Here is a 25,239-nt window from a genome sequence, read left to right as displayed (position 1 = left end):
TGACATGAAAATGCAGAGGAAGTCATGAAACTATCTTTATTTGCAGAAGACACATGTACTTAGAAAATCCAAAGCAATCTAAAAACTTATAAAAATTAACATGTGGATTTAACAGGATGTTGGATATAGTACAAGGTCAGTACACAATCAGTTGTATTTCTATATACCAGCAATGAGTAGAGACAAAAGTGACACTACAGTGCAGGCGGGGGAAAGGTCTCTTCTTCAGTAAATGGTCGCTGGGCCAATAAAACATCCCTGGGGGGGGAAGGGGGGATGTATCAGAACCCCTTACACCATTCACAAATATCAATTTAAGATGGATAGCAGTTTATAAAATTTAAAACAGTAAAGCTTTTAAGGGAAAATGTGTAGATCATCTTCACAACCTTGGAGTAGGCAAAAATTTCTTGAACAGGTCATAAAAGAAGCTAAAATGTAAATAAATAAATAATAAATTGAATTATAGCAAAAACCAAGAACTGTTTATCAAAAGATAATACTAAGAGAATGTAAAGGTAACCTGAACAGTGTGGGAAAATATTTCCTGGTAAAGGACTTACATGGAGTATATAAAGAACTTGTATGTTTCAGTGAGAAGACAGCACAATAGAAGAGCGGGCAAAAGACTTTAACAGGCACTTCACACATGAGGCTATCCAAATGAAAGGTATTCAACTTAATTTAGTCATCAGGGAAATGATTATTAAAACTGTAACAAAATACTACCACACACTCATCAGAATGGTTAAAATGAAAAAAACAATACCAAACATTGGCAAGAATGTGGGGCACCAGTTGGTGTGTTGGTTATGTAAAATTGGCATGACATTTGGAAAACTGGCGGTAAATACTAAAGTTGCCCATATGTATACATGTGATCTAGCAGTTCTACTCCAAGGCATGTATACAACAGGAATGAATATTCATAGTCATCACAAAATATGTAATAGTACATTTGTAGCAGCATTATTAGTAGTAGCCACAAATTGTAAACTGCCCAAATGACCATTAACAGTAGAATTTTTAAAGTACATGTTCACACAAAGAAATACAATGAGAATGAAAAACTATAACTAACACACTAATATGGATGAATTTTAAAAATATATTGAGGGTTCAAAAGAGCACATGCTATATGAATCCATTTATATAAAAGTACAGAAATGGGCAAAATTAATACATATTGTTTAAGGATTACGGTTGTACCCTTGGGGGGTTTCCAGGATGTTTTGTTTTTTCATATGGATTCTTCATATGGATTTCTTGATAGTTACGTAGGAAGTTTAATTTGTGGAAATTCATCAAGCTGTATTTTAGGACGATGCACTCCAATAGGATTAAAATACAAGCCATATGCTGTAATTTAAAATTTTCTAGAAGCCATATATTTTAAAAAGGGAAAAGAAACAAGTATGATTTTTTTGTATTATATTTTATTTAACCCAGTGTATCCAAAATATTATTTGAATATGTAATCAACAAAAATTTATTGAGATATTTGCTTTATTTGTAATAAGTATTTGAAATCCATTGTACATTTTCTACTTACAGCACATCTCAACTCAGACTAGCCATATTTCAAGTGTGTAATAATTTTATCTTCATTGGTATACTTCTTAAATGACTTTACTTTGGCAATCACAAAAAGATGTTTCACGTTTAGTGTAATGACCTTTCAGAAGTTTTATTTGATTTCATGATTGGTTTAGAAAAATTGAACCATTATTGGAAACTAACAGATTTTCTCTTTTAAAGTACCTGATGACACTGATGTAAAACTGTTATCTTTTTGTTTGCAAGGTATTTCTATTAATGAAGCCATGATATAGACAGCTTTGCTTTTTGTATGTGCACAATAATGTGGATGAAATTAATTTGGAAGAGTCATTGATCTAAATGAAAAGTTATGTTCTGCAGAGTGATGTGTCAAATGTACCATTTGCAGCTGCACATTTTAAATTTTGGTCCTTGAAATAGATGTTTATGCTTCTTCAGCAGATTTATTTCTTTTCATGTGATCAGTGATATCATTCTGGTCCCCACAGAGAATAGTAAATGTCAATATTTTTTGCAAATTACATGTTCATCCTCAACTTTCTTGAAAATGAATTTGATTCTTAATTTTTCATTGAACATGAACTTGCATTTTTTTATCCTTTTTTTTTTTTTTGTCTTTTTTCGTGTCCGGCAACGGATCGCAACCCTCAGTGTCGTGCCCGTACCGGACCGGGACTGGCAAGGGGATCGCAACCCTCGGTGTTGCTCCCACGCCTCGCTCAGCCAGTGAGCGGGAACCGGTCTGTATGTGGGATCTGAACCCTCGGCGGGAGCGCCTGCCACACTTCCCAAGCAGCGCACTGTAGCAGTGCGCCACCGGGCCAGCCCGAACTTTCATTTTTTAAATTCTTTGCTGCAGAAAGGTAAGAGTTATCAAACTTTAAAATAAGTATAGTTGTAGATTTAGATAACACAAGGGTACTTCAAAAAATTTGTGGAAGAATAAAGTTAAAAGATAATACAAATCTTTCCATGAACTTTTTGAAATACTCTTTTATAGGTTAAGTATCTCTTACCCGAAATGCTTGGGACCAGAAGTTTTTTGGATTTTGGAATATTTGCAGAATACATACTGGTTGGGCATATCTAATCTGAAAATCCAAAATCTAAAATGCTCCAAGTAGCATTTTCTTTGAGCGTCATGTCAGTGATTAAGAAGTTTCCAAGAACAGGGAAGCCCCCTTGCCATTCCCTGAAGCCTCAGATGAGGAAATGCCTGTTGGATGGGGATGTCACTCCTTTCAGATGAGGACCCATTGTTGCAGCTGACAGTTATGCAAATAGGACCCTGTCAGTAAATGTTTCTTGAATGAATAAGTTGGTGAACAGATCAGTGTATCCCACAGGAGAAATATGAGATGATTTTAGGCAGTACACAGAACACGGACAGATGTTTTACATTTTAAGAGTTAGGTGTTTATTACAGCGTTGTGTTAGAAAATGGTATTGACGGATGACCTCTGGGATGTTGACTATCCTGACGCAGACACAGCTATATTCTGTGTCCCTGGTTATGCCCTGACCCTTTGTCATAGACTGAAATTGTGCTCCCTCCAATTTCATATGTGAAAACCCTAATCCCCAATAAGACTATATGTGGACATAGGGCCTAGAAGATGGTAAATAACAATAATGACATCATTACAGTGTAGCACTAATCCAATGGGATTAGTGTCCGTATAAAAAGAGTAAAAATAAAGGGCCGGCCCGGTGGCGCACTGCGCTAATGCGCCGCTTGGGAAGCGCGGCAGCGCTCCCGCCAAGGGTTCGGATCCCACATACAGACCGGTTCCCACTCACTGGCTGAGTGAGGCGTGGGGGCAACACCGAGGGTTGCGATCCCGTTGCCTATCCCGTTGCCGGTCCCGGTCCGGTACGGGGGCGACACTGCGGGTTGCAATCTGTTGCCGGACATGGAAAAAAAAGGGGGGGGGGGGAGAAGTTTCCAATTTGGAGCATTTTGGATTTTGGATTTTTAGATTAATGATGCTCAAACTGTACGAAATCACCGCAGCAAGGGTAGTCAGAATATTCTGTATATGCTCTTGATAGGACTACTAAGCCTGTATTTAAACCAATGTGGATTTCATATACACCCAACTATGTTTTATAATGACCCTACCTGGCTACTTCATGCAGGTTGTGGTATAGACCATGGAGTAACAAACTAGTATAACAAGTAGCTGGTGGGGACTGAATGTTGAAAACCTCTCCCACCATCACCCGAGACTGGATAAAGGTAGTTATCCCTAGCCATTTGAGCCTACTTTATGGGTGAGCAGTGCCCTTTATACTGTCCTTGAAAGGGAGGTGTTACTTAGGTTGCAATAGGAAAGGATCAGGGTAACACTAGTAATCGCCAATCCTCTTTCCAGTAAGTATGAACTCTGTTCACTGCATGTACATCTCACACGTCACTAGAAAAGACTAGTACAGAAATTGGAACTCGAAAGTACAGGGCTATCAAATCTCTTCCTGACTTATTTTACTGAAACTGTTTGTAATAATACTGTTTATTCTTTTAATAAAAGAAAAATTCATGACCATTGCTAGAATGCATGTTAGTGGCTAGTAGTAGGGAATTAGATCACATTTCATTTTATGTTCTCTCATTTCATCTTCTGATTTTTCTCTACTGTACTTAATCACAGTTGATAATTTTATATTGATTTGCTAGTTTTATGTTCATTGCCCACCTGCCTCACTAGACCAGAAGGTCCATGAGAAAAAGCACCATTTGTTCCCTCTATCATATTGTATCCATGGCACATAGCACACTGACTTGGACATAATAAAGGCTAAATAAATATTTGTGGAATAAATGAAAAAGTGAATGAATGAATGTATAGGACAGAAGGGGTATCCTGTCATCAACAGATGTGTCCCAGTTGGTAACTAAATAATAGAAAGTCCTTGGGAATTGGGAATAGCATTCTTTTGCAGGGACTTCTGGCTTGGATAGTACGTTCTGAGAATACAGTAGGTATGTGTGATGTTTAGTCAAAGTATTAATTTCATATATCCATAAATGCTTGTGAAGTAATAGCTAGCACCTGTTGAATGCTGTCAGGCAGGGTGCTAAAACACTTTTTATGTATCTCATTTAATCTTTACAGTGATCTTGTTTTGAAGTATTACTGTGCCCATTTTACATGTGAGTTTATTGAGGTTTGGAGAAATGAAATACTTTGTCCTGGGTCATAAAGCTAATAAGTGCATCATAAGAATGGGAATTTGATCACACCTTTAAATTCCATTTGTTATAGACATTGTGAAAATTATAATTTTTAAAAAATCCTACTAACAGTGACAAAGGATTTATTACACAGAGCAAGATATCCAACAGTACACAATCCAGGCCTGCTATGGCACTTAATTATATTATCAGAGGCCCTGGGTCTTTTCATCTTCCTGCTGTGCAATGCTCATTGTGTGACTACATCCTCACTACCGTGTTTGCAAGATAGCTGCTGCATCGGTTCCCAGGAAGGAGGAATGGTGAAATGTCTATTAAATGACTTTCTTGAAAGCCCCGTTAGGTGACTTGTGCTACTACCTCATTGGCTACAATTGAGTTACATGGCCACTCCTTGCTGCAGTGAATCTAGGAAAGTGAATATTGATGAATTTTTGGGTACTGTTTTGGATCTTAGTTTCTTCAAGTGTACCATTGAAAAATCCTAGTATTCGGAGTATGTGACTACAAAGTTGAGCATCCTGTGCTGTAGACAGTGAGGGAGCTTTTTAAAGTTGGGGGACACTGTGGGCAGATTGTGTTTTAGAAGGCATGCTCTCATGACTGTGTTGTAGATTGGGGGGTGGCAGAATGGAAACAGGAAGAGACTGTTTTAGGAGACTTTTGCAGTCATCTAGGTAAGAGCTCTTAGGGGCCTGAACAAGGAAAATGTTTATAGGAGTGAAGAGGAGACCAAAGGTCCCAAAGATATGTAGGAAGTCAAATGAGTAGGACATGGTGGTTGATTGACTCTGTGGAGATAAGAGAGTACAGAGTCAAAGATGGCTCAAGTTTCTAGTAGAAATGAATGAGTGGTGCCACCAACCAAGATTAAAGAAGGAATAGAGGAGAAAGTTGAATTGGTTGCCTTTTTAGACACAGTGAGTTTGAGGTATGTGGGTTTCCTTCATGTGCAGATCTTTAGCCACTAACTGGGAAAGGTTTAGGATAGATTTGTTATATATTACACATATTTTTTTGTTGATTATTTCCCTTGGAATTTCATTTATTTTTGTTTTCTAGAAATTTGTAACATTAGTATAGTCAATTCTCTTAATCTTCTATTTCTGGTTTTAGTGTCATAGTTAGAGAGGGCCTTTTTTTTTTAATCCCCAAATGACAGAAGTATTTACTAATTATTTTCCTTGTCCTTCTATGGTTTAAATATTGAGTTGATCACGATTATTATTTTGATGAGGTAAAGAAAGAAAAGGGAAGAAATTTTTAATAGTTAGACTATGAGTGAACATCATTACTATTTTCTTTCTTTTTGGGGGGACAGCTGGCCAGTATGGGATCATTACTATTTTCAAGGTGTAATATAAAACTTGAAAATAAGGAAGTTTTCTTTTTAAAGTATCCCTCACATTAGTTTTTTTTTTTATGGTGTTGATATTTTGAGAAATACTCTGCTATTTGTTTCTTCCAAAAAATAAAACATCTCCAAATTTTAAATTTTTATTATAAGTCAAAATTAAAAGGTATTTCATGTATTCTGACAGCAGGAGGATGCATTAGCACAGCAGGCCTTTGAAGAGGCTCGGAGAAGGACACGTGAATTTGAAGATAGAGACCGGTCTCATCGGGAGGAAATGGAGGTGAGAGTTTCACAGCTGCTGGCAGTAACTGGTTAGTACTTTCCCCCAAACTCTCAGGCTGTGTTTGTGATGTTTGTGCATAATGTTTTTTAATAGTTTAATTTTGTCTTTCATTTTTAAAAATTGTACTATCTGACTTTGTGTTTATTAAATGTAATTGCTGTAAAGAAACTTTTTCTAGTTTTAAGGTTGTATATGAATTCCTCATTTATTGGTCTTCATCAGAGTAATTTGTTATTACAAGGTATATTTTCTCTTAATTCATTTATCCAAATATCTTTTTTCTTAATTATTTTTCAGATTATTTGTAAAAATTACCTTATGTTAACAGAAATATTTCTAGAATATTATTAAAACTTTTTGAGAGTAATATTTCCTTTTTCCTATGAATATTTGTCTTGATTTTGTAACAGTATAATTTTCAGTCATTTGTATAATATCTTTGCTAGAGGAAAATTTAATATTTTCAAACTACTCAAAGAATAAAATTAATACTTTTATTGTAAAGTAAAATACAGGTATGTAAATCTGCACAAAAGAAATATGTTGATTAATAAATTATTGTGAAGCTAACACCCTTATAACTACTATCCATGTCAAAAAATAAAACTTCTGACAGCCACACCAGCAGCCCCCTGCATGTGTACATCTAATCATGACCTTCTTACTCTGCTCAAAAGTAGTCATTATCCTGATTTTATAGTGATTGCTTTCTTGTGTTTCTTTATATATGAGTTCAGTCTTAGGCACTGAAGTTTTTAGTCTTTCCCAGTTTTTAAATTTGATGTATCTTTTAATTAACGTGACGTTTAATTTTTTTCTACATAAAATTGCACCCTGCTTTAAGTAGACCTCAGTTATAAAAATTAGTATTTAAAGTATTATATCAGCTGGCCAGTTGGCTCACTTGGTTAGAGTGTGGTGCTGATAACATAAAGGTCAAGGGTTCTGATCCTTTACATTGGCCAGCTGCCAAAAAAAAAAAAAAGTTAGTAATTAATATTTAAAATAAATATAAATTGTTCAGGAATACAAATTCTGTAAAAGTATACTCTAACAAAACAAAAATAATTAAGATAAGAACTAATGTGTTATAAAAGAATGTTGTCAAATGTTAACATCTGTTGAGTACTTCACGTTTATAAATTTAATATCAACAGGAACATTTCACAGAAGAAATAGGGGCCAGCCTATGGCTCACTCGGGAGAGTACGGTGCTGATAACACCAAGGCAACAGGTTCGGATCCTGTATAGGAATGGCCGGTTGCTCACTGGGTGAGCATGGTGCTGACAACACCAAGTAAAGGGTTAAGATCCCCTTACCAGTCATCTTTAAAAAAAAAGAAAGAAATAGAAAGCACATGTTCATTTTGATAATCAAAAGGCATTAAAATATAATTATAGTGTATCAACCAAATAGAATAATTTCCAGACATTAAAAAATAATGTTATGTATCTAAGATAGTCAAATTCATAGAGACAGAAAGTAGGATAGTGGTTGCCAGGGAAATGGTGACTGGTTGTATAATTGGTATAGGGTTTCAGTTTTTCAAGATGAAAAGAGCTTTAGAGTTTAGTTGCACAACAGTGTGTATGTTCTTAACATTACTGAACTGTGCATTTAAAAATGGTTAAGTTGGAAAATTTTACCTCATGCATATTTTATCACAATTTAAAATTTTTGAAAGTTTTTTTAAAGTCTGTGTTATAGAATATTTGTGGTTTTTTCCAAGCAGAAAATTATATGTACACTTTTTAGAAATTGACATAAAAGTGTGTGTATGTGTATTACAAAGAATGGTTAAGAGCCCAGGCTCTAGAGCCAGACTTACAGGTCTGAATCTGACTCTGCCACTTGCTTTGTCACCTTGGACAACTTATTGCTTTCTATGAAATGGGGGCAAAATTCATGCGTATCTCATAGGGTTTATTATGAGGATTAAGTCAGTAAATACATGCAAAAGCACTTTTAGAGTATGTGGGCACTGACTAGGTGCCAGCTGCTATTATTGTTGATATTATTTCCCATATGTCTATATACATGTAGATAGATAGATAGATAGATAGATAGACAGACAGACAGACAGACAGACAGACACAGACAGACAGACAGACAAAGATACTTCAAAAAGTTCATGGAGGGCTGGCTGGTTAGCTCAGCTGGTTAGAGCGTGGTACTGATAACACCAAGGTCCAGGGTTCTATCCCTGTACTAGCCAGCTGCAAAAAACAAAAAGTTTTAAAAAAAGTTCATGGACAGATTTGTATAATTTTTTAATTTTATTTTTACATGAACTTTTTGATGTATGCTTTATATATATATTTAAAATTTCCTATTACTATGTATTTATTGAGAATAAATAAAAAACCAAGCCCATTCAGTGGTTAGTGTATAAAGTAAAATTCAGTATCTTTTAATGATTGATAGATCCCTTTGTTAATGAATTAATTTATCTAATGGGCTGGTAGCAGCTGAGGATGCCCTCAAGAATACTTTTTAGCTAGGAGGAGAATACAGGAGAGATTCGAGGGTACTTCAGAAAGTTCATGGAAAAATGGAATTGAAAGATAATACAAATCTTTCCGTGAATTTTTTTTTTTTTTTTTTTTTTAAAGATGACCGGTAAGGGGATCTTAACCCTTGACTTGGTGTTGTCAGTACCACGCTCAGCCAGTGAGCGAACCGGCCATCCCTATATGGGATCCGAACCCGGGGCCTTGGTGTTATCAGCACCGCACTCTCCCGAGTGAGCCACGGGCCGGCCCCGGTGAATTTTTTTTTATTTTTAATTTTTAATTTTTTTTTCCTTTAAATTTTTATTTTGTCAATATACAATTTGGTTGATTATTATGGCCCATCACTGAAACCTCCCTCCTTCCTCCCTCTCCCCCCTCCCACCCAAGAATGTCCTTTCCGTTTGCTTGTTGTAACAACTTCAAAAAAATTGTAGTTGTTATATCTTCTTCCCCACCCCCCACCCCCGGGTTTTTTTGTGTGTCTGTGTGTGAGTGAATTTATTTATTTATTTTTAGCTCTTTTTTTTTTTTTTAAGATGACCGGTAAGGGGATCTTAACCCTTGACTTGGTGTTGTCAGCACCACGCTCACCCAGTGAGCGAACCGGCCATCCCTATATGGGATCCGAACCCGTGGCCTTGGTGTTATCAGCACCACACTCCCGAGTGAGCCACGGGCCAGCCCCTTTCCATGAATTTTTTGAAGACCCCTCGTATATACGATATATTTGTTTTCTTTGAAGCTTTTATAATTCTCGTGATCAGACTTCCACACCACTTTCTTTCATTCTGTATCTGTAAATTTAGAAGTTTTAAAATGTATAATATGCGTATATTATCTTACACTTCTTTTTTTTTTTTTTTTTTTTTTTTTTTTTAAGATGACCGGTAAGGGGATCTTAACCCTTGACTTGGTGTTGTCAGCACCACGCTCAGCCAGTGAGCTAACTGGCCATCCCCATTTGGGATCTGAACCCGTGGCCTTAGTGTTATCAGCACCACACTCTCCCGAGTGAGCCACAGGCCAGCCCTGTCTTACATTTCTGGACCTTTTTGCTCATGCTATTTGTTCCCTGATGTAGAATGTACTTTTCTATCCATTCATCAAGGCACAGCTTAAATGTTCTCAGGCCCTTCCGTAGTCTTCTTAATCATAATTAGCCCTTCCACTCTGTAGTTTCCATAGCACTTCTTATTTCTATTAGTGTTCTTATTATTGAACAGTAATTGAAACAATTATAAACATGTCTGTTCTCCACTTTATTGTGATCCCATGAGATGGGGCCCCTGATTTTTGTATCCCCCACATTACCCACCGCAATATTTTGTATACTGTGTCCAGTTAAGTGGATGGATATTTTCAAAAAAAAACAGCATCAATCCTGCCTGTCTGAAAACTAGGAATACAGGATAGCTTATAGGATAGTAAAAGTAGATAATACATATTAATGGTCTCTGGAAAGTTTTTAAATGTTTATAATTTGTTAGTTTATGTTAATTAGTTAAAGTAAGTAAGTAAGTAATGAACCCCAACTGTGTTGTGCTGGATTCTGCATTGGGGATTGGGAAATATATAGATGAAAATTCATGCCTTCTGTCCTTGAGCAACTATCAGTCTTGAGGGGAAAAGGTTGTATAAACATAATTGCAGTGTACTATTAGCAGCCACTGAACATAATGGAGGCTCAGAAGGAGATCAGTGGCAGTGTAGAGAAAGGAGTACATAAGTTCGCCTTAGCTTGGGAGATTCACAGGAGAATACACTTGTAGGGATTTGAAGGAGGAGTGAGTTTGCCAGCTGGACAAGCTGGAGAAAGTATTCTGGGCAGAAGGGACAATACACAAAAAGAGCTTACTCTCCTTCATGTTAGAGAACATGGTTGGTCAGTCTTTTAGGAGCAAGCTAATATGGCCTTCAACAAATATAAGAATAGTTCTCTGAAATGTGCTCTTCAGCTACATTATATTTGCATAACTGTTTGGCAATTAATGGAACAATTATTTAGGAAGTTTTTGTGTGTATTTTGCTTTAAATGAAATTCTAGATTGACCAAGAATTGCCTGTTCTAAATTGTTAGTTTGATCTTTCTAACTTATAATGTTACTTGAAGAGCAACATTTTGGTGTGTGTTTATATGTGTATATGAACAGAAATATAGTCTGATAGAGGCATCAAATAATTTATTGCTCAGATTGTTTCCAGTTGATTTTTTGTCAGCGATTGACCAAAAAAAGCATGGGCTTTGTTGTCAGCCCTAGTTATGATTCCTGCTCCATCCCTTGCCAGTCTCTGTTAAGCCCCTGTTTTTTCCTAGAAATTGTTGAGAGTTAATGGGAAAATGCTTGTAAAGCACTTAGTATCTTAGTATGGTTGGTGCTTGGTATGAGAATACCTACAGTAAGTAATAACTCCAAAGTACTTCTTTTTGCATTAAAAGCTCTACAACAGTGCTGGTTCCAGTTAATTGAATTATCTGGCTTACAAGAACATCCTTTTAAGTTCTGTAAAGTATATCAGGGCGCTTTCCCTGCATTATGACCTAGAACATAGAGAAAACGGTTAAATTTTCATAAATGATTTAAGGTCCTGTCATCCCTTATGGCAGTAATTTAAAACGTCAGTTCTTGTAGAAAGCTGTCATGTAGAAAATTGGTGTGGAATCTGACTCTGGAGCATGCAATGGTCACATAGGAGAATCTGGGGTTTGTGTTGTTTTTGACACTTTGCGGGTATATATATTATTTCTCACTTTTTTTTTATCCATAAAAAGTTTCTAATGTTAGCTTATTTTCTTGCAATTTACCTCTTTTTTCCTGAAAGGAGAACATTGGAGAAACATGTTGTTTTTCTTCAATTCAAACATCATAATCTAACATTCTTACCACAGCTGATGAAACAGATTCTCAGAAAAATTGACTTACTGTCTTTCAAATAGTTGGTTAATGGAGAAAAGTGAGGACTTAAGCCATAGTTTCCTAACCAGGAGGTCTCAACAAATACAACCTAGCACTGGGAAGATAATTTCTACACCAGCCATAAAGATGATTAGGTTGAAAAAGAAAATCTGCCAGGAGAGGTAGAAACTGTTTTGCCTGGGAAAGAAAAGGCTGAGGCAGAAAAGAATAACAATGGTTCCAGTGGGTGGTCTTGATGCCTGACTGACTGGAGAAGAGGGCCAGGGAACAGTGGTAACTTGTGGGTGGCAGTAACCCAGCAAATGGTCCTTGGAAGCTTGAGACCTTGGCAGCACAGAGGCTTAGGGATGTCCGCTGCTGTTTGGATAACCTATGAGGCCTCTAGCCCTGCCGTGCCAAACTTGTCAAGGTGGTGCTCATGAGCATTTAATGAATGGTTAAGGTTAAGTTTCCTAACAGTGGAGAGCAGAACTCCAAGTGGTGGCCCAAGGGGTTTTGATTTTCACCAGTGTCTCTTAAGTTGAAATCAGTTATAAAACTACTTGGGCATATTTCCATTTCACCATCTGTAAAATTTAGAAAGTCTTTAATTCATCATTCATGGTAGCATTTTCTTTTTCTGATTTTTCTGGAAAAGCCTGTTTCAGTAGTGCAATATTTTCTTTACTTTTCAGAGGTAATGTCAGATTATCATTAGTTTGGCAAATGAAAAGCTATAGTGAAATGAAGAAACATTTTTTATTTCATTAACCTTGACCAAATACTGTTAAATCATTGGTATACAATAAAATGAGTTGCAAATGATATGGAATGCTGCATATGGTACCCTGTGGGTTTTTTTTTTTTTAAGGGATGTATTTGTTTAAATGTGTACAGTTGCTCTCTAGTAGTATATGTAAGAAACTGGAGCCTGTGGAGGGGGAACCAGGTATCTCGAGGGGCAAAAGGGGGGATATTAGTTTTCACTGTGTGTCATTTGTATCTCACAGATTTTGTACCACATGCATCTATTACCTATTTAGGAAATAAATAAAATTTGCTTTTAGTATTAACACAGAATAATGAAAACAAGATTCTAGAACTTGCCATCTGTAATCTCTGGCATATAGGACCTTTTTAAAAATGTTAAATCCTTCCTTCATTTGAAATTTTATACAGCACCCCCAATGTATAAAATAGGTAAAAGGGGGGCACTACTCTGGGCAAAGCAGGGGTAGGAATTATTCTCATCTCCCTCTGGGGTCCCTGAGGTATTTTCAGGGAACACAGTAGGTGGCAGAACATAGCTTGAAGACCTTTGATGTAGTAGAATGAACACAAAATTTGCCCTGGGTTCTCTCCACCCCGTTCCCCACCATCTTTCTGACCTTTTTTTTTCCCCCACCTGCTCTGGTTTTGCATCCTAAATCCACTACTTGTTGGCAGGAGACGTTGGGAAAGTTGCTTATCTTCTTTGAGCCTCATCTGTAAAACTTACCTCACAGGTTGCTGCCTCTCAGTGGAAGCTAGTTTCTTTACCCACCACCCACCACCCCTTCTATGCACTTGGCTCACAACATATTTGGAGTGACAGTAAAACAGTAAAAGTAAGCATATCCTAACTTTAGACTGTGAAAGTCAAAGACTGTTTTTCCAAGTTACTTTAGATTCTGGTGTTTTTTGTTTGGTTGGTTAGTTGGTTGGTTTAGTTTGGTTTTTTGAAACAACCAGTAAAGGATTTTGGACTTTTCTTGACTTTGTTGGAGGCAGAGCTAGCTCTTACCCTGGGAGTTGAGTAGTGACTGGGAAGAACACACACAGAAACAGAAATACCACATGTTCTCACTTATTGGTGGGAGCTAAAAATAAATAAATAAATTCACACACACACACATACACACACACACACAAAGGGCGGGGGAGAACACATAACAACTACAATTCCTTGAAGTTGATATGAGAAGCGAACAGAAAGGTCATTGTTGGGTGGGAGGGAGGAGAGGGAAGAGGGAGGGAGGTTTCAGTAATGGGCCACAATAATCAACTTCATTGTATGTTGACAAAATAAAATTAAAATAAATAAATAAATATTTTTTTTAAAAAAAGATCACCAGTAAGGGGATCTTAATCCTTGACTTGGTGTTGTCAGCACCACGCTCAGCCAGTGAGCGAACCGGCCATCCCTATGTGGGATCCGAACCCGTGGCCTTGGTGTTAATCAGCACCGCACTCTCCCGAGTGAGCCACGGGCCGGCCCTATAATTCTTGATCTGGGTGCTACTTATGTTGGTGTGTTCACTTTATGAAAATTCACTGAGCTATATGCTTTACAATTTGGGCCCTCTTCTGTACTTTAATAAAAAGAAGACTTTATTTATTTATTTGTTTATTTATTTTTTAAAAGATGACCGGTAAGGAGATCTTAACCCTTGACTTGGTGTTGTCAGCACCACGCTCCCCCAAGTGAGCTCTAACTGGCCATCCCTATGTAGGGATCCGAACCCATAGCCTTGGTGTTATCAGCCCACACTCTCCCAAGTGGGCCACAGGCCGGCCCTAAAAAGAAGACTTTAAAGAAGAAAAATAATCACAGACATTACGTATGTGAAATGTTCCCCATTGTATCTGTTGCCACATAGAAGTAACTTGGTGCCTTTTCTGAGAGTCCTTTCTCAATTTGAAAATTTTGATGTTTCCCATGGCAGTTCTCTTCAGGATACACATCTCTATAATTGTAATTCAAATGTATTACTTTTATAAAGGAAGGTTGAGGTTAATAAGGGACAGACTTAGTGAGTGCTCAAATCATAGATGAATTGGAGAGATACCATTGTCATCTGTTTGATAGCAGCTCGTATATACTATTTGTTTCTAGAGATTCAACTTCACTGGCCTCTTAACCTAAAACTGTAATATAGCAAGCACTATATATTGCTTATTCTACTATAGGCAGTTTTAACACAATTCAGGAAATCATAGAATTTTATGTGGAAACTATTTGGAAAGAAAAACATGTAAAAGGCTTTATATGGTTTTTATATTTGTGTTTTGCATGGTTTGGGATCTTTCGATTCTGTGTGGTCCAAGAAAAACTCTTTCTCTGTTTATTTTAAATTTTCAATGACTTCAGTTTTCAAATCATTTAACTCTGCCAATATTCATTCTTGTGTAAAGACAAATCAACATTTGAATATGTCTATACTGTGCCTTCTTGGGATGGTTTTTGGGTAAGTGCAGTAGATGAGAGTAAACTGGGAATACACACAGACTGAGAATGAGAATTGGAAGAGGAGCAATGAGGGAGGAAGAGGATAGTAGATCTGACTTTTTTTTTTTTTTTTTGGCTGGTGGTCAATAGAGGAACCAGAACCCTTGTTTTTGGTGTTAAGATCCCCTTACCGGTCATCTTTAGAAAAAAAAAAAAAAACTTTTTTTTTTTTTTTGGCTGGTGGTCAATAGAGGAACCAGAACCCTTGTTTTTGGTGTTAAGATCCCCTTACCGGTCATCTTTAGAAAAAAAAAAAAAAACTTTTTTTTTTTTTTTGGCTGGTGGTCAATAGAGGAACCAGAACCCTTGTTTTTGGTGTTAAGATCCCCTTACCGGTCATCTTTAGAAAAAAAAAAAAAAAGATTTTTTTTTTTTTAATTTTGGTTTTTTTTTAAAAATGAACGGGAAGGGGATCTTAACACCAAGAACAAGGGTTCTGGTTCCTTTTTTGACCCCCAGCCAAAAAAAAAAAAAAAAAGATTTTTTTTTTTTTTAATCTTGGTTATTTTGTAAAAATTGCTGTATTTGTAGGATGCATTTTTTTTAACATTTGAAAAGTAGCTCATAAAGGTAAATTGGGAAGTGTCTTAGTCCATTTCTGTTGCTTATGACAATAGACGGAACTGGATGATTTATAAAGAAAACCAAATATATTGCTTACAGTTTCTGAGGCTGGGAAGTCCAAAGCCCAAGGAACACATCTGACGAGAGACTTGGTTGTAGTGACAGTGATGGCAGAATATCACATTGCAAAAGTGGTGGAGCAGAGAGAAATAACAGACTTCTCTCTCTTCTTTTAAAGCCCTCAGAACCACGCCCCTGTCGTACACTTTTAATCCATTCGTTACAGCATCACCTCTTCAAGGCCCCACCTTTCAATTACCGTAATAGAATTTCCCACCCTCAACAGTTATAGTGGGAATTAAGCTTCTAATATACACACTTTGGGGGACACAGTTCAATAAACTTACAGCAGGAAATAATGAACAGCTTTGCTGTAATAACAACAAAATAAGTGCTTACTATATGCCAGGCAGTATACATTATAATTTTTGCTTTACATAGGATTTTTTTTTGGTTGGCTGGCCGGTACATGGATCAAACCCTGGACTTCAGTGTTATCAGCACGTGCTCTAACCATCTGAGCTAACAGTCAGCCCTACATATGACTGTTAAGTGCTGTTATGAAGTGTATCTTTAGTTTGAGGAACTGAGGCTGAAAAGAGGATAAGAAACTTGCCTAAGTTTACATAGCCAAAGTGGTAGAGCCATCCTGATCCAAGCCCAGTAGTGTAGATTATTTCCAGTATTTCTTTTATTTCAAAATGTTACTTTATATTTAAAGTAGGCAACTTTATAAGAACTATATCTTTTGACATGCCTGTTGGACCAGCTCCTTTAGTCTACTTATCTCACAAGTGTTTATAATTGTCTGCTGACACCCCCCCACACACTTTTTTTAACCTTTTAATGAGTTAGAAAGTTAGAAAATTCATTCCTTTTTCTCATGTTAGGACTTAAAATTTCTGCCTTGTGTCTCCTCAAGGCTTAGCAATAGGGGGAAATAGCAATAACTAAGGAGGCTGACATTAGTGCTGATTGTAAGTTAAAGGTTCATCTTTTCCAGAGGTCTGGGTTTGTGTTCTGACTCTTTCTCCTCTTGGAAATCACTTTAGACCTTCTCTGTCTCAGGTTTATCTTCTGTACAATGAAAGTTGAACCAGATCTCTGAAGTAGTTTGCCATTCTAAAATTCTATAATACTATGTTCTGACTTTTATTTTATTTATTTATTTATTTTTTTTTTTTTTTCTTAAAAGATGACCGGTAAGGGGATCTCACCCCTTGGCTTGGTGTTGTCTGCACCACACTCAGCCAGTGAGCTAAACCGGCCATCCCTATATAGGATCCAAACCCGTGGCCTTGGTGTTATCAGCACCGCACTCTCCCGAATGAGCCACGGGCCGGCCCATGTTCTGACTTTTAGCCAGGTAGCAAACATAAAGTGTATAGCACAGTATCTGGACAATAGTATACAGTCAATAAATTGTACCTGTTTTTAATTATTAGGGCATTTCTTGTCATGAAAAGCTTTTAGCAATTATTTTGATGATCTTAATAATAAAAGAATGGCGGTCGACCAAGAAGTTTTATTTATTTGTATACCCTTGTTCTTGGCTATATCTGCACATTTCTGACCAGTAGAGAATACTCCAGGTGCTAGTGATTGTGCTTTGTCTCTCATTTGGAGTCGTCTCATGACTGCCTTCTAGAAACAGGATTTGCCATGTTTTGGGGTGATAATATACTGAAAGAAGAAAACAGGAGCAACTGTGGTGGTAAGACGTCTGTAGTAAAATGTCTAGATTAATTATTTATAAATATTAAAAACAGATTCATGTTCTGAAGTCAAGCTCTTTCAGTGGATGTCTCCTTTATATTAAAACCCTATTCTGAAATAACTTAATTAAAGGTTATAATCAAGGGCCCATGTGGATTGACTGGAGTGAAAGAAACTAGAAATTATGGACATTATGCTTTTAGGATGATGGCACTCAGAGAGTTTCTTTGCCATCATCTAGTCTAGCTTGTTACCCATAGAGGAATTCCTTCTAAAACATCCAGCCTCCATTAGAAAACTGCCACAGTAGGAAGAACTGCTTCCCAAAGCAGCTCATCCAGTTGTTGAATTTCAGTTCCATGGAAGCTATTTCACTGAACCTAAATCTGTTCCTATATTTGTCTTCTTCATAACAGCCCATACATTTTCCCTTCTAGCATTAAATTTCCTCCCAGTCTCCCAGCTCTCTCATTCTTCCCTTTTCTCCTCTCATTCATAGTCAGACTTCCCTTCCTCTTTTTTTGTTTCTACTTTTGACTCCCCTTCACATTGTCTTCCCTTACATCTTCCTCAGTTCCTTCACAATGTAAGTAGAGATTAAAAACACAAATACACAGCAAAATGACTTTTTTAAGCCTATTCTCCATGCTTTAACCAAAATTTTATTTTAAACAAATAAATTTATGGCTATTTCTACACAGCCATGACCAGAAGGGGAAACTCCAAGTGCTGGTGAATGTTCTTTGTCATCCATTTGGAGTTATTCCCATTATTAAATAATTATTTAATTTAATTTAAATAATTTAATTATTAAATTAAAATAATTATTAAAATAATTTGAAAATTACTCTTATCCCAAGACACAAGCTGAAATATTCTTTTCACAAAGTGTTATTGTTAGGTTAGTAGTGATTTATAAATATGTAATTAGGATTGATTTTTCTCAGTGTTTCTTCATTGCTCAGCCCCTTTCTAACCTTCATTGACTGAAACCAGATGCTTATATCACCATCTCTGATTTTGCAGAATTGATCTGTCTTTATACCACACTTAGCATTGATTGTGTGGAACATAAATTGTTTTTCTGATGCACTTGCATCCCATAGCACTTGCAGTCTGTGACCATGCAGCATAACTTTAACCTATTTAATTAAAATGAATGTGTTAAAATTTAGTCATTGTGCAGTCTGCTAACAAAAATAGTTAAAATCTGCTGGAGAAATATATCAAAATCTATAAGAAAGATTAAAGAAGTTAGAATTGGGTTTTATTTGATTTGTTCAAAAGTGAACAAGGCAGCTGTCATTTTTGCCTAAATAACATAACCCTCTTGAGAAGTGATGACATAGCTGGAGCTTTTGACTAAACTTGATCTTACAGTACAGGCATGACTTGTTTTCTTGCAGGTCAAGGATGTTCTCTCTAACAAATGTTTTATTTTATTTATTTTTTTTAATTTATTTTTGCACTGGCCAGTCCGGGGATCCAAACCCTTGACCTTGGTGTTATAACACCGTGCTCTAAGCAACTGAGCTAACCAGCTAGCCCTAACAACTGTTTTAGATCTTAAGAATTGAAATCAGAATGTGAGTTTTGGTTAGGTTTGTTTCCAAAAACTGACATAGACAATGGAGAATCAGTTGGTGCTATTAATACACAATCTCATTTAGCTAAAAATATTGTACAGGTAATTGAAGTTAGTCCCAACAGCTGGCATATAACAGATGTGGCTAAAAACAAGAACATCCAGTAAAACATGATGGTGGCTTGCACTAGAGAGAGAGTGGTAGAGGTAGTCAAAAGTGGTCAGATTCAGGACATACTTAAAGGTAGAGCTGTCGGAATTCACTGTTGGGTGTGAGAGAAATATGTTAAGGGTGACCTCAAGGGTTTTTGCCCAACCACAGGTAAAAGGAAGTTGCCAGGATCTAACATAGGAAAACTGTTAGTGTAGGAACAGTTTTGGGTACAAACAGATGTTTGTACTTGGCTAACATTTGGAGACACTAAAGAAAGCTGATCAGAATTTGTGAGAGACTGAAATAAAATGTTGCATGTGGACTAAAGGGGCAGAGCACTATATTATATAAAAACTTTATATTAGAGAGTGTCATATACGATATGTTAGTTGGTAGATGCTCTCTATTAAGTAACTTGCCATAGATAAAGTAGGAATGTTTTTTCTAACTCGAATCTTGAAATCTTCAGTGTTTATAATTGTCAAGCCTCTTAACTGGTAAATAGTGTCATGAAGTTACTTCTGGGTATATAGGTGCACCAACTACCCCAATTTTATATTTCTGTTTTTATTCATGAAACAGTGTTTTATCCATAGTAATCCTGGATTTTATTTCTTGAGGTGTAGAGATTTTTAGTTAAAGCTCAGTTGACAGAAATGGAATTTATTACTACATTTTCCAGTCATAATTAGTAGACCATGCACTACTTCTCAGCAACTCAGTTTCTTTATCTGTAAAATGGAGATGAGTAATAGCATCTATGTCATAGGTTGTCAGGAGGAATTAAATTAGTTTATTCATTGAGAGTGCTTAGAACATTGCCTAGCATTTAAATGTCAATAAATGCTCAATAAATGACAGCTATTAATGAGAAGAAAAGTTTGCTTCTAAGGTGACTGGCTAATGTGTTAAACCATCTGGTTCCAAAACTGTAAACATAGATTTATTGTTCTTTTATACATAGTACATATTTATGATAATGTTCTTTTGAATATAAAATGATTTTTATTCTTGATTTTTAAGGAAACTTAAGCAAATTATGTCATACATAATTTTTTTGCCTGTTACGTATGAAGGTATTGGTTGAAAAGTTTTTAGGTTGAACTTTTCTCATGTGCTACTGTGTCTTATATTTTATCTATATCTAACATTTTGATTTTCAAAACACTTTTTGACTCCAAATTATGATTTTGTCATTGCAGGCAAGAAGACAAGACCCTAGTCCTGGTTCCAATTTAGGTGGTGGCGATGACCTCAAACTTCGTTAATTAATAGCACAGCAGATGTGCCGCCCATCTTTACCTACATATTGTTTCTAGTTGCCAGAAATAATTGATTAAAAGACCAGAAACTGTGATAACTGGAGGTACTACGTACGGTCTATTTCTCAACCTTAGGCAGTAACAGACATCACAAACTGCCATGGTTTTGCACTATAATACCTGCATTTCTAATTTTTTAAGCATGTAGCCAGTAATAATTTGAAATTTTTTTCTATGCAAGCTTACCTTGTTGGCATTACTTTAGTGAGTTGAAACTATCCACTTGTAAAGCTCTTTTTTCCTCCATTTTAATTTAAAAGTTCATGTCTTTTAGAAACCCATCAAGAAATTGAAATTTATATCAGAGGGTTTTCTCTAATCAGTTGCTCTGATTTATTTTTGTACTTTTAGATGTGTTGGTTATACAGTTCATTTTAGATAAGCATTCTTATTTTGTTTTCCTGTTTCCTTTTGTGTTTTAATAGTCTACAGCATTTTAAAACTGCTGCTGATGTTTGCATTATTTACAGGCTAAAAACCTAGTAGCATAGAGCTGTCTACCACAGCCTTCTAACAAAGTTTACAGTTGTTAAAGTTGCAGTATCCTTTTCAATGTTAATAATCAGCACTCTTTTCTTTTTAAACATACAAATTTTTAATTGGTATTAATTCTGTAAACTGCCCCAGATCAGTTTTAGATTCTGTTCTGTAATCATGAGTTTGGGTGAAGATATTCACCATAGATGATAATCTTCTACTGAAATGCCTAAAGAAGTCACAGGCTGGCTTCTGTTTTATTCAGGGATTTTTTTAAAAAGTCAATCAGAAAAGGGATACTGGAGCTTCTTCATGTATGTAACAGCATATTAAACTGGAGACAGTGATGAATCAGCTACAAAGGTAATATTGTATTAAAATCATGTTTAAGATAGCTGCTTTTATGTGTATTTTATATTGCATGCTTTTGTAAAAACAATGCTAGGTGATGAAAGATTAGTCTTAGAGAAAATGTTCATCTGTGCAGAGGATACATTTTCTTCCATTAATTATTCTGGAAAAAGCATTCTCAGTTAAATATAGTATTTTGCAAAAGGACTGTTACTAGAACCTTTTGGGATGAATTAGTGTAAGAATTTTTTTTTTTTTTTAAAGATGACCGGTAAGGGGATCTCTCAACCCTTGGCTTGGTGTTGTCAGCACCACGCTCAGCCAGTGAGCAAACCGGCCATCCCTATATAGGATCCGAACCCGTGGCCTTGGTGTTATCAGCACCGCACTCTACCGAGTGAGCCACAGGCCGGCCCTAAGAATATTTTTTAAATAGGCTTACTGTCAAATTGAGTGCAAGTTGTTTTTTTTTTTTAACTACAAGACTGGAAAAAAGTGCTAAGTCATTTGGCACCTCTTTACAAATATTTTCCATGGTCATATTCATTAAATATTAGTACATTTATGAATTTTTGCAAAAATGTATTTTATCATAATAGAATGGCATTATTTTAAAGAGTTTGAAAAACTGACACAGTCAATTCAGAAAATGAACTGAAGTCTGAATAAGGTCATTGCATTTAAAAAGCATATAACTATACTTGATTAATGAGGGATGTGTGGCTTTCATTGTATATAGGTCTTATAATTCATAAACAGATATCCTGTATCTCAGAATAAAAATGTTTGTCATATGTTTGAAGTCATGCATGGTAAGGAGTGTGTTTAAATTGTTATAAACAATAATGCATCATAAAAGACCATGCTGATCTTGTGTAAGTAAGTACTATGAATGAATTTGGTTGATATTTGGTGTTGTGCAGCTCACATGTTTACACACTTGGTGCCCTAATTTCCTCTGAGGGAATCGCCTTTTAAGTGATCCTTACAGTGGTGTTTTAAGGTTACTTTATCACAGAACTCCTTGGTTTTTGACATCTGCACTTAATTATTTTTTTTAAATAACGTGATGATGGTACATTTTTCTCTTGCTTCTAGCTAAGGGCTTTTAGTCCACCAGTAAATAAGATCAAATGTTATTAAATGTTCCTGTTTGCCATCCTTCTGTAAATACTGAATTTTTCCTGTCTTTTAGCACTGTGTTGCTTCTGTCTGTCTTAATGCTGGCATTAAGATCATGATCCCTTTTTCACCAATAGTGCAGGCTTTGAAAACTACTTTTATTAAGTTATTGATGCAATTTGATATTTTACCATAATCTGTATTTAAACAAAATTACATCATTGCATCATCTTTTCTAAATTCGTCTCCATGAAAACTGGCCTTAAGCTACCAGATTGTTTTTGCCACCATTAGCCATACTGTGTGTTTGTATGTTTCATTTACTTTCACAATAAACTTCTGTGTAGTGAAAACAGGGTCTTGGCTATTTATTGATATAATCCAACAATTTTTGTTCTAGTATTAGTTATGACATGAAAATTGATTTCCTTGTTTCTGAACTGTACTTTGATCTTGCTTTTTACTGTATTAAAAAAAAAGAAAGCAACAACAGCGGCATCTAGTGGTCATTTCTGCTAATTCCAGAGAAGACAATAAGCCTATTTACTTTAAATGTATATATCACAAGGTGTACCAATTTCCCAATGTATATTATGGTTTTTTAAAAATCCGGTCTGATTTTTAAATTACTAAAATTACATATCCTAATTAGTACCATCTTTCAAGGAAGTTGTTTTAGGAATATGTACTTAACCTTGATTATAATATCAGACATTTTTAGGACTTCTTGCATTTTCCCACACCAGAACACCAAGCCCTTTCCTTTAGAAGTATGCCTTAAGCTTGATTCATAATGAACTATTTTATGTATTCACCACCAGACTTAACTGCAGATGACAAAAATGCCTTTAAATGCTGAATTGACACCATTTAGGAAAATTTCAAAGACTAGGATTCATACTCTAAAGGTTAATTTTTTTAATTGAGCAGTAACAGCATGGTTTTAGTAAGTATCTCACTTCTAGAAATAGATATTTGGGTATGCTAGTTCTGGGTAGCTTAGTGAAAAATATCTTACTTGAGGACCAGCCCGTGGCTCAGTTGGGAGAGTGTGGTGCTGGTGGCACCAGGGCCGCGGGTTCGGATCCTATATAGGGATGGCCGGTTGGCTCACTTGGGAGAGCGTGGTGCTGGCACATAAAGTAAGGGTTGGGATCCCCTTACTGGTCATCTTTAAAAAAAAAAATCTTACTTGATTTATGCCTCCTTTGACAATGAGGAACTTTTCAAGCTTTATAAGCCATTGTATTATTATCCATTGCTGTATAACACATTACCCCAAAACTTAGCAGCATAACACAATAAACACTTATTAATCTCACAGTTTTCTGTGGGTCAGAAATCTCGAAGTAGCTAAGCTCGGTGATTCTGGAACAGGGTCTCTTCTGAGGTTAGAGTCAGCCTGGACTACAGTCATCTCAAAGCCTCACTTTGTATGAAGCTCCCCTTCCAAGCCCACTAACATAGTCGTTTACTGGCCTGTGTTGTTTGTAGCCTGTTAGATGAAAGGCCTTGATTCCTTGGTACATGATGGACAAAGACCTCCTTCAGTTCCTTGTCACATCAGTCTCTCCATAGGGCAGCTCACAGCATGCCAGGTGGCTTCCCCCAAAGCAAGTGATGTAAGAGTTACATACCCAAGATGAAAGCTGCAGTCTTTATTTTAATAAACTAATCTTTGGTTGCCATATGCTTTGGAGTCACTGAGTCTGGTTCATACTCAAAGGGAAGAGTATTAAGCTTCATCTCTTGAAGGGAGGGATCTCAATTTGTGGATGTATTTTTAAAACCACCGCAGCTATATTACCATATATATAAAACTAAGTACTTAGAAGACAACTTTGTTCTTTTAATCTTTCAAACATTCTTTAAAGGTAAGGATTCAGTCTTTTACAGGCAGATTTCAAGACATGATTCTCCCTAGATAGCATCAGTTCCTTTTGTTGCATCACCATGATATATACATATATATGCATTTCAAAAATATTTCAAGGCTAAAAAAGTTACAGTTGTAGGTTGAGATCATGGGTGGAAATGGCAGTTTAATTTGTTTAAATATAAAATACTCTAAATCAGATAAGTCACTGTATTAGCCAACTCTCAGCTTTTCCTTAGAGCAATTTAAGCAACTTAGAGTTAAGGTCATTATTAGCCTTATTCAGGTTTTAGAAAAGGGGAAATGTGAGTAGATAAAAAACAAGATATGGAGGGAAATTTTTATTTAGAAAAGATAATTTGTATCTACACTGTCCATTATGGTAGTATGGCTGTTGAGTACTTGAAATGTGGCTACTACAACTGAAGAACTATATTTTTTGTTTTATAAATTTTAATTTAAAAAAGTTAAATAGTTAAAAAACTGTGTTAAATATTTTTCTGTTAAAACTATTTTGGGAGGACTACATTTTATTTCAGGCTTTGAAAAATTAGTGCCCAAGTTGAGGTGTAATGTTAGTGTGAAAAAACTCAACCAAATATCAAAGACTTGGGCCGGCCCGGTGGCGCACTGGAGAATGCGCCGCTTGGGAGCGCAGCGGCGCTCCCGCCGAGGGTTCGGATCCCATGTGGAGACCGGTTCCCGCTCACTGGCTGAGCGCGGTGCGGGTGCAACACTGAGGGTTGCAATCCCGTTGCCGGTCAGTAAAAAAGACAAAAAGGGCCAGACCGGCCCAACCCTGCGACCTCTGTGAGTCACCCTCAGCCCAGCCCCACTTGCGGGGCGAAGCCCGACTGCTCCCTGCCCGCCTGGCCCCAGCCCACCACACCAGGCTAGGCGCCCACATCAAAGCTGCCTCCATTTTCTCGGGTGGGGGTG

At 36.4% G+C, this 25,239-nt stretch overlaps 1 protein-coding gene across 2 annotated transcripts in view; it reads left to right on the top strand.

Annotated features, from left to right (window-relative positions):
- CBFB (core-binding factor, beta subunit) overlaps nucleotides 1-20,509 on the top strand; it is a 56,350-nt gene extending 35,841 nt beyond the window's left edge. The window contains exons 5-6 of one of the 2 annotated variants that reach the window (XM_008592085.1): nucleotides 6,298-6,424; nucleotides 20,355-20,509. In XM_008592085.1, the coding sequence (XP_008590307.1) occupies nucleotides 6,298-6,424; nucleotides 20,355-20,374 (147 nt within the window). In that variant the 3' untranslated portion in view covers nucleotides 20,375-20,509. The remainder of the gene's footprint in view (nucleotides 1-6,297; nucleotides 6,425-20,354) is intronic. The other variant, XM_008592084.1, reaches the window with a different exon arrangement.
- Nucleotides 20,510-25,239: the final 4,730 nt, after the last annotated feature.

Source organism: Galeopterus variegatus, unplaced genomic scaffold (assembly GCF_000696425.1).
Source record: "Galeopterus variegatus unplaced genomic scaffold, G_variegatus-3.0.2 Scaffold7562, whole genome shotgun sequence".
Lineage (NCBI taxonomy): Eukaryota > Metazoa > Chordata > Mammalia > Dermoptera > Cynocephalidae > Galeopterus > Galeopterus variegatus.
Note: the sequence above shows the minus strand (reverse complement) of the source record. Positions and strands in the feature narration are given on the sequence as shown.